The sequence below is a fragment of the Seriola lalandi genome, unplaced genomic scaffold, assembly GCF_002814215.2.
Source record: "Seriola lalandi dorsalis isolate HSWRI2012SDOR001 ecotype SW California unplaced genomic scaffold, Sedor1 jcf7180002054360, whole genome shotgun sequence".
Classification (NCBI taxonomy): Eukaryota; Metazoa; Chordata; class Actinopteri; order Carangiformes; family Carangidae; genus Seriola; species Seriola lalandi.
This window is the reverse complement of record NW_019524913.1, coordinates 891,811-902,324: the sequence shown is the minus strand read 5'-3', so window position 1 is coordinate 902,324 and position 10,514 is coordinate 891,811. Positions and strand designations below refer to the sequence as shown.

Genomic DNA, 10,514 nt, shown 5'->3' with positions numbered 1-10,514 from the left:
GTTTTTATGACATTTTTAAGCCTTACTATACTAGGACGTTTTTATGACATTTTTGATACCTTATTATACCATGACCTTTTTATGCTATGCTATACTATGACATTTTTAAGCCTTACTATACTATGACGTTTTTATGACATTTTTAAGCCTTACTATACTATGGCGTTTTTATGCCCTACTATACTATGACATTTTTATGCCTTACTATACTATGACGTTTTTAAGACATTTTTAAGCCATACTATATTCTGACATTTTTTATTGCCTACTATACTATGGCGTTTTTCATGCCTTATTATACTTTGACGTTTTTATGCCTTACTATACTATGACGTTTTTATGACAATTTTAAGCCTTACTATACTATGACGTTTTTATGCCCTACTATACTATGACGTTTTTATCACATTTTTGATACTATGACGTTTTTATGACATTTTTATGCCATGCTATACTATGACGTTTTTATGACATTTTTAAGCCTTACTATACTATGACGTTTTTTTATGCCTTATTATACTATGACGTTTTTATGACATTTTTAAGCCTTACTATACTATGACGTTTTTATGCCCTACTATACTATGACGTTTTTATGACATTTTTGATACCTTATTATACCATGACCTTTTTATGACATTTTTATGCCATGCTATACTATGACGTTTTTATGACATTTTTAAGCCTTACTATACTATGACGTTTTTTTATGCTTTATTATACTATGACGTTTTTCTGACATTTTTCTGATATTTTTATGCCATACTATACTATGGCGTTTTTCATGCCTTATTATACTATGACGTTTTTACGCCTTATTATACTATGACGTTTTTATGACATTTTTATGCCATACTATACTATGGCGTTTTTCATTCCTTATTATACTATGACGTTTTTATGACAATTTTAAGCCTTACTATACTATGACGTTTTTACGCCTTATTATACTATGACGTTTTTATGACATTTTTATTCCCTACTATACTATGGCGTTTTTATGACATTTTTATGCCTTATTATACTATGACGTTTTTATGACATTTTTAAGCCTTATTATACCATGACCTTTTTATGACATTTTTATGCCCTACTATACTATGGCGTTTTTATGACATTTTTAAGCCTTACTATACTATGACGTTTTTTTATGCCTTATTATACTATGACGTTTTTATGCCTTATTATACCATGACCTTTTTATGACATTTTTATGCCCTACTATACTATGGCGTTTTTATGACATTTTTAAGCCTTACTATACTAGGACGTTTTTATGACATTTTTGATACCTTATTATACCATGACCTTTTTATGCTATGCTATACTATGACATTTTTAAGCCTTACTATACTATGACGTTTTTATGACATTTTTAAGCCTTACTATACTATGGCGTTTTTATGCCCTACTATACTATGACATTTTTATGCCTTACTATACTATGACGTTTTTAAGACATTTTTAAGCCATACTATATTCTGACATTTTTTATTGCCTTACTATACTATGGCGTTTTTCATGCCTTATTATACTTTGACGTTTTTATGCCTTACTATACTATGACGATTTTATGACAATTTTAAGCCTTACTATACTATGACGTTTTTATCACATTTTTGATACCATGACCTTTTTATGACATTTTTATGCCATGCTATACTATGACGTTTTTATGACATTTTTAAGCTTTACTATACTATGACGTTTTTTTATGCTTTATTATACTATGACCTTTTTATGACATTTTTGATACCTTATTATACTATGGCATTTTGACAACATTTTTATGCCTTATTATACTACGATGTTTTTATGACTTACTATTTTATCCAAACCTACGCCCTTGACTACAGTGGAAGCCAGCAGGAATACATAACTTGAGTAATGTTTACCAAAAAAAGTTGTATTGAGTTATATGCTTCACTGATGTTCTTAGAGAGAGGAAAACCAGCAGCTTCAGTTTGAGCTTCTTCCGGACAGCCCCAGTGCCGAATCCTTCTACAGCGCTCGCGGCAGGATGCTGAAAAGGGTGGGTATCTTCCTCCTTACATTAATTCTTATTTTTACTAATCTTGAAGTGAATGGAGATATTGTTATGTTAGATATTGTATAATCTGTTCATGCCCACTATAAATCAATTGGCCAACCAGGTAGAGATAGCAAATGATATTAGAAGTCAATCTTGTAAAACTCAACTTTTTATTTCTATCCCTGCAGAGGAGCAGCAGGTTGCTGCCCTGTACTCCAGTGCAAAGGAATTCGATTGCAGGGTCTGAAGAGAGAAGACTCCTTCCATTTCTACCTGTTAGTTAAGTGAGTTTATTTACTTAATGAACTCCATGAGGTCCACAAGTGCTATTTGTGAAGTGTAATTTGCCTTTTGAGTCCACCAAATTGCTTCATGGTTTTTCTACATTTCAATCTTTGCATTGTAGCTCACATACCTTTACACATCAACCAAGCACAGAAGACACAACACAATGAATCAGCTTCTTAAATGAAAAGTAAAATTTATTATTCCTGAACCACAAAATAGACTTCTTTGGTTGTACAAATTCACTAGTTACAGTCTTGTATGAGCTCTAACCCTTGACCCTAGGACTTCTGACCCTTTCCCTTCAACCTATTTGCAAGTAAAAGCCCCCAAACAGAACTCAAGACAAAAGAAAGAACACAAAAACTTGAAACACTGCATTAATAATGTAGTGAAACCCACCTGAAAAAAATCAACTACTGTAAGTTAAAAAAAGAGATATCAGCCATTGCAAATGTTATCAAACAAACTGAATTTCAGTCAGTGAGCACAACATGGAAAGCTATTATTAGAAGACCCTACATTAAATTAACACGAATGCTACTATGCTGTGATTCTGTAAAAATACCCGTCAGATACCTAAACTGACAGTATGTCAAGCAGTGAGCTGAATGTCTGAATGAGATCAGTATCTTGAGAGGAATTTCTAATCGATTCTGCGTCTCGCGGCTCTCCCATTAACAAACCAATATACATGCAGAGAGCATCCCCATACCAAGCCTGTCCAAACCCAGGTATATCAGCAGTCCAGACACTCGCTTGGTCTAGGTCAAGACTGGCTCAGTTTCAAACCCAAAGTTTTCTTTTCAGTATTTGTACATTATTCACACAATAATAAATGATTTTTCAGTGGCATCAGATTTAAATTAACCATAGACAGAAAAATAAAACCCCTGCTACCTTCACGTCACTCTGGAATATCTCCAGATAATGCAAGGATAGAAATGAATGATTCACATTGATAAAATAAAAATACCCTAAACAAGCCAGGGTAAGTACCATTAATTAGTAAATTATGCTAAAAATCCATGATCCCAAACTTTGATATCTAATATTCTGAACTTTTGAGTATCTGTAAAACTGCCTGCTCAATGCTGCTGCCGCCTCAAGTGTGGTTACATCTTTACAGGGGGAATGTAACACAGAATAAACAGTGGAGTCCAAAAGTCTGAGACCACTTTTTCAAATGAGGAAGTGGTCTCAGACATTTGGACAGATGCTCGTTTGAAGTCTGCTGAGATAAGAGCTACCGACATTTTGGTATGACCCATTAACGTGCGAAGATGCTGATGTGCGACAGCAGGTTTTGTCCAAGCAATGTAATTTGTACATATGCTTGTCTCAAAAAGCCCATGGTAAATTCAAAAGTGTTTATAAAGTAGATTTAATGATAAAGTATTAGGCAATTCATTAGTTCAAAGCTTTGTCTTCATGACTCATAACTATCATTGAAACATTTTTTAAGGTAGATTATGATACACGTCAGTCAACCTCTTGATCCCAAACAGACTGGATGGGTTAAACAGTGTAAAATAGAAGGCCTTCAATTTGAGTAAAATGATAAAAACAATAAATTAAGATATATACGTTCTTAAAAAGCTGATCAATGGCAGTGCAAAAGCGATATGTACTGTGTTTTTTTTTTTTTTTTTAAAAAGCTCTCCACTATTTGTGACTGTGAAGGTAGCAGGATGTTCTCTCATCAATCAATATATACACTCCTGTCCGCCCAAGTGTCAAGAAACCCTTGGCATTTTACAATCTATTCACTGAAAGTCTAAAAATATCATTCAAGAAGTTAGTATAGCTATGACCCATTTCTTTTCTCTTCCAGTATGTTTTTTAAAAAAAAACAACAACAAAATCATTGGAGCATGAAAAATAAAAAACAAAAACTAAAAACTTCGGTCACCTTTTGTTAAAATAGATCAGATTCTACCAGGCAAACAGAATGTGGAACAAAAAAACGTGTCTGTAAGTAGCGATCCTAGCTAACCACTCTAGCTCTTTCTTGCCCTTGAGGGACTGTTGAGCAACTTGCCAACTCACCCACAGACTGTAAAGGCAAGACTGGCACTCAAGATATAAGTGGGTGTGTATGTGTGGCGACTATCAGCTTTGAAGTCTCTGCAGTGGTTATATATGGGAGAGTAAATCTCGCTCTACTGACACTGTGTGTAGTGTTTAGTGACTCTGCACCTCCTGTGGATGCACCCATGTGTTTGCCAGTGTTCCACAGCATATGTAAATATGTCTCACTTTAAGGTGTTACGTGGGCACGGCGGTTTCCAGGCTGCGGCGACCCTGCCTCAGTTTGCGCTTGTTGCTGTACAAGGCCATCTCCTCCAGGGCTGAGGTGGCAGGCAGTGAGGTGGGAACCTCGGCCTCAGGGTTTGCAGTGAGCCCTAGGAAACAACAAAAGACAGACAGAACAACTTCATCACAATTTCACTTGCCACCTGCTGCAGTTAAGCTTCTTTTTACTTGACATTCAATCCCCAACACCAGCAGTGGAGAGGAGGAAAGATTTAGGCAACTGGACAGAAAATTCCTGCGCAGCATTCAACTGTTGAAAAAGTGGATGGATCCCTTAAACCTGCGAGAAAAGCCCCACATTTAAATCAGCAGCTGGAAACAAGCAGGACCCAAAAGTGTTGAGCAGAGAAGTAAAGCACCTAGTGACTGCGTGTTTAAACCTGCCACCTCAATGGGCTCTTTATTCAAACTCACAGCAACAGGTGATGCCATTAAAGTTACTTCAAGAACCACTTTGTAACCCTTTCTTAAAATGTTTGTTTACATGCACTTAAGACAGAGAAAGTATCTCTGCCAGCAGAGCAGGTGGATGAAAGGAGAGCAGTATAGCAGGGCATTGTCACATTTAAAATAATTCTATCCCAAGTCAGACAGGCGAAAACTAACAGAGTAACACCTTGAAATCTGTTCCCTCCACTGAACATTTTCAAACACAGCACCACTACAATCACTTTATTTTGGACACACGTCTTACTGATAAAGTCGGTGGTAGATGAGACTTCTGGTTACTGACCTATTGCACATGTTAGTTATGCTGTAATGGCACAATTATTCCAGGTGCTCATAATTACAGTTAAACAATTTTATCTGAATGCAGGATTTTGGTAACCTGGTTTGATGTGTGCATGTAAACATAATGACACCAACATGCTAATGGAAACTGCTAGAGCTCCCTGTAATCACTAGTTTCATTCAAGCTTCAAAGAAAATCATGCACAGTCTAGATCAAGGTTAGTATGAGATTATTAACTTAGACAACAAATTTCTCTTCTACTTTGGTCTCAACATCAGTTTCTGCTACATATCTTGTGGGCATCAGTGGGTGAAGCATACCTGATAAATAAACCGGGCTTAATACCTAAACCCACTGCTATGCCAGTTTGCCACACAACAAGCAGGTTAGAGTATAAATCCAAAAAGTAACACACTTTCCATACATACTCTGCCATATAAACAGAGAGCCACAAACACATGCACACAGGATCCTACCAATAGGAGCTGCTTATCCCAGGTAGTCACCTGAATCAAAGGGGATAGAACAAATTGAAGTAATAAATGCATTTCTGATTGTCCATGCACATTTTTTTTTACACTTAGCCCTTTTACAAAGCCTTTTTTCATACAAACTGAATAGCTCCCGTACTCACCTGGGTTGCTGGAGCCATCGTCGATGAACTGCATGTCGTCAACTGTGTCAGGGGACTGGAAGAGAAGAAAAGACCATGAATAACTGAGCAGTAGGGTTGTTTAGTAACCTGTATCCCTGGGGAAGCCTTCACCATGTCAGTAGTGGAACTGGCAGCAAGGGAGACGGTGAGGCGAAGTACCAGCCATTCACTGGATTAGCCGGCAGCACTGAAGCTCCCTATCTTTAAGAGCCACAAGAACCACAGTACTTCTACTCAACTACTCCCCCAGGAGAGATTGGCATGTTAAAAGAAAGGGAGGTTAAGTTAGGTCATCAGTTCCGGGGTTTGTTGTGTAGTGAAGGCACATCCACAGAAAGACAGCCAACAGCAACAGTACAGCACCGACAATGAACCAATGTCAACAATGCACAATGGAAAACCAAGCAGCACGTTAAGATGTATTCATCTATGTTTTTATACACCACCACCCCTAATGTTATTTGGTTAGATTTTAATTTGACTTTACCTCACTATCAGTGTCTAGAAGCTGGTTGTTCTACGTAACCAAAAGTCACCTTACTAACACCATCGCAGGATTGGTTCAGACTTTTTTCAAGTCTTTCTCAATACAATACTCACATGCCCATATGTACACTGAGAGTTATTAGTTGCTGTAGTGATTCCTTCATATCACAACTCCAGCGTATGAGATAAGGGACAAAATCCACCGACTCACAACAAAATGCTGGGACTACAACTAACAATCGTTTTCATTATCAATTAATCAATTCATTGATTTAGGCATGTAAGTAGTGTATTAAAATTAGATCTGGAAAAACCTGAACCTCTCCTTTAAACAGAACTTTCATCAAGTCATGTGCAGGAATTTCAAACAGAATGCAAACACACTTACAACTCAATTACATCCACCGGAGGGAGGACCTGAACACAAAGGTCATTGTACAACAACCAAACAAGAGCCCCCACACTCAGGAGCGCAGACTGACACTGTGACGGACAACCACAGATACCTGACCACAAAAAATGAAAGACCATTTCCAGACAAGCTCTGCTCATTCTCTAGCGCCATTCCAGGATTCCCCTGCTTCCCCTGCCATCTCAAGAGGAAGAAATGAGCTATTCCTACACAAAACTATTGAAAGTGCAGAGGGAAAGCCTTTAGCAGATCAGTGTTTCAAAAGCCAGAGCATGAGAAGAAAACTTATGGAGGACATGTTATTCCTCTGTCTGATGTGCGCCCCATGCGTGGAACAGGACAGCTGATGGACGTGACTGTGAGTGGATGAAATGTAGAGTTTGTGGCTATTTTCCCCCGGAACCAATTCTGGTTAGTGGGATCAATAACATGTTTGTGTGTCTGCAGCTGGTGAGTGTTATTGTCTGTGATTGATTAGTTAGCTGAGAGATAGATGGGTATGATGGTAACTGCTAAAGATGCTCTTACGTGTGAGTAGTGAGGGGGAGACCAGGGAGAGGGGAGGCAGACCAGGAGGGAGGGAGACCCAGGGCTGATTTTGTGTGTCATTGTTTAAAGTAAAAGTCTCTCTTCATTGTGCAAGTGAGAGTTAGTGAGCCACACCACTATAATAGTGCAGAGGAAGAAGTACTGATCAATCACTGAGCCACAACCCAGACTGCAGTTGCACTGATGCCTCTTGATCAACAGAAACTACAGGGGAGAGGCAGCAGGGAAAGCCATGGGGAACGGGGGGGGGGGCCCGGAGCTCGGCATGCAGCCAATACCTGGATGTCGTATACGGGTTTGGAAGAAGGAATGGCGGCAAACTGTCGGTAGTCAAACTTCTTTGACGACAGGGACTAGAAGGATAGTAAACAGGGATGAGCAGAGGTCAAGGGAGAGGGAAAAGAAAAATATGAGGACAGAGAGGAAGGAAGAGAGTGGGACAAAGAAAAGAACGGAGGAGAAAAGTGTGAGAGGGGGGAAAAGGGTGGAGGAAATAGAAAGGGAAGGGGTAGGAGGGAGAGAGGCTAATGGGTGATTCAGACAGCCAGCTGTGGCATATGGTGGGAGAGCAGTGCGTGTTCTCAGCTCTGATTGGCTGGAGTGACAATGAGCAAGATGAAGGATTAATGTCAATGTCTTTTGAAGCAAACTACGTTTGCCTTTTCCATCTTGTAAACAAACAGCATTATTTGTTGCCCTTCTCAAATAAAGCTCCTTAGATTAAACTGCATAGTCATTGTTACAGATGTGTTCAAATATTTGATGATTCAAGCTCCATACAAAGGATAAACTAAACCATTCACACCGATACAAAGGCCAGTGAAAGCATAAGTCACAAAGTGGAAATGAAGAAGAGGTAAAAAAGGTTTAGTGCTTACCAGCCTGCCCGGTGAGGTTACTCCTCGAGGACTGAGCTCTGTCAGAGAAAAACAAAATGTCAACTTGGACAAGAAAAGCAAAGAAGGGTTGAAATGAATGATCAAGCTATACGTGCGATTTACTCGTAAGTAAGTAAAGATTTACTTATGTAGTACTACTACAGAAGTTACCAAGTGCTTCAGAAAAACATCAAATGAAACATGAACATTTCTTAAAAATTCCAGTAGGATTGATCTAATGGTAAGAGTTAAACATTTCAGATATTAGGGGAAGACACAGGCAATGCTCAGTCTCCCCTCATTTGAAGTTGAGGATCCAGAAAACACTGGTTAGCCAACCTGAGAGACTTTAAGTTACTGTATGGACACAACAACTCAGAAATTGATGGTGGTGGTTCTGTATAAAAACCACTTGTTATTAAGTACAGAGGATGGTAAGTACATAACAACAAGAAGATGTTTGCCACATGAATAGGCCTCAGTGCTTTTAAGGACAGCAGCTTCATACCTTCCATTGGTGTAGGAGAGGGGGTGGGGGCAGGCGAGGGCGACTCCGTCAACTGGTCTAGTGTCCCACGTTTCTTCCCATCCCGAGACTTGGCTATGACCATCTGAGCCTTAAGTGCATCCTGCTCCAGAGACTTCATTCTACAAGAGAAACAACCACCATCAGATAAAGGATAAATAAAAAAGTAAATAAAAAGAAAAATGAAAGCTTTAAAGAAATAAAGATACAAAGACTGAGAGGCACACACCACTGGGGTGGGTGCAGTGCCAGTCACTACTAATTTTGGGTGCTCCTTGTCCTGGTTTGCTGTGCCAAACCGGTTTAATTTCATAGCAGAATAAAAAGGGAGGCATTCCAGGAAAAGGACTACCTACTGCTAGTAGGCTTACCCTTAACTCACAAATAGCTCGCAAACTTACTGCAAGCTGTGTGTTAGTACAAATAATAGTATGAATATCAAGAGAACAGCAAGGCACAAATGAAAAAGAAAAGTGCTGCAGAGAGGGGGGAGACGAGACAGAGGACAGAGAGGAAGGAACCAGAGGAAGCTAGAAATGGAAACAGCAAAGACGTGCAAAAGCAAGACAGCACTAGAAAGGCAGTGGAAGCACTGGCACAGTGTCGCTGCTGTGAGTGCTTGCTTGGACCTTTCTGAACTCTGCCTCTAGCAAAATACCGCAACGCCAAAGCACCCCAGCACACCCCCCATGATGCCGTGCGTCTGGCCCTGGTGGCTGGGGCCGTGGAGCAGACCTGAGCTGGGAGGCTGCAGAGGAGGAGGTAGAGGAAGAGGTGGGGGGCTGGGGGGCCGCGGCCGTGCCCTGAGATGCCCTCACTCGGGCCTGGTAGAGCCTCTTAGCCAGGTCCTGCTCATACTGCCTAACATCCTCCTCTAGGCCACAGGGCCTGTGCCCACAAGGCCACAGAGGGGGGGAGAGGTTGAAAAAGAGGAAGAGAGGGTGGGATGAAAAGTACACCAGGATGAAGGAGAAATGTGAAGAGGAGAGGAAGGAATAAAGGGAAGGCACACAGACAGAAAAAGAGAAGAAAACCAAAGAATGGAAGGTAAAACACCCACAAAATTAACAGAGCCAGAAATGCTAAATAAGATCCCATTTTTAGGCTTTTTCTTTTCTAGATCTTTTAGATTTTAAATATCGAGAGAAAAGACAGACTAACCACACACACACAGGATGCTGGTGTCACAACACAAGCAACTGTGAACTTATGTTTGGGTTGACTGCAAATAAATGGACCCTGTTATTGACCTGCTTAACAAACTGGTTATCAGGTAATAAGGGACAGTAAGTGTCAGTATCCTTCTTTGCTTTTGCCTTTGCTATTTACCTTTAAACTGTAGGCTCAAACTTTAGGGCAAAAAGTGAGAAGTATATACGCAAAGATCTGTTTAAAGAAACTGATACAAGAAATCTATTTACTCTATGTTCCCTCTGCCAGTGTTATCATCACAGTCAAGGTTTATATCACACCTGTCACTCAACACAACCCCCGCCCCCCTTCTGCTTCTGACACCTGCTTTGTCCAAAATTATGAAGAGTGAAAATATTATATACGATATATCTATAAACACTGGTGTGAACATATAGAAGTGAAAATGTTAATATTAGCGTGGCAGGAGGGGGGTGGGGGGGTGTGGGGT

At 39.7% G+C, this 10,514-nt stretch overlaps 1 protein-coding gene and 1 long non-coding RNA gene across 20 annotated transcripts in view; one reads left to right on the top strand and one right to left on the bottom strand.

Moving 5' to 3' along the window:
* The first annotated feature begins 1,939 nt into the window (after positions 1 to 1,939).
* Positions 1,940 to 2,714, top strand: LOC147819016 (uncharacterized). Its single transcript, XR_015437381.1, has 2 exons — positions 1,940 to 2,032; positions 2,221 to 2,714. It is a non-coding gene; the product is annotated as an uncharacterized LOC147819016 (long non-coding RNA).
* scrib (scribble planar cell polarity protein) overlaps positions 2,489 to 10,514 on the bottom strand; it is a 64,239-nt gene continuing 56,213 nt past the window's right edge. For 13 of the 19 annotated variants that reach the window (XM_023408354.2, XM_087174543.1, XM_023408370.2 and 10 more), the window contains 6 exons: positions 9,608 to 9,760; positions 8,855 to 8,994; positions 8,347 to 8,384; positions 7,747 to 7,821; positions 6,001 to 6,055; positions 2,489 to 4,722 (listed from right to left, as the gene is read on the bottom strand). In XM_023408354.2, the coding sequence (XP_023264122.1) occupies positions 4,586 to 4,722; positions 6,001 to 6,055; positions 7,747 to 7,821; positions 8,347 to 8,384; positions 8,855 to 8,994; positions 9,608 to 9,760 (598 nt within the window). In that variant the 3' untranslated portion in view covers positions 2,489 to 4,585. Of the gene's footprint in view, positions 4,723 to 5,842; positions 5,873 to 6,000; positions 6,056 to 7,746; positions 7,822 to 8,346; positions 8,385 to 8,854; positions 8,995 to 9,607; positions 9,761 to 10,514 lie in introns of all 19 variants that reach the window. The other 6 variants (XM_087174540.1, XM_023408372.2, XM_087174535.1 and 3 more) reach the window with 5 other exon arrangements.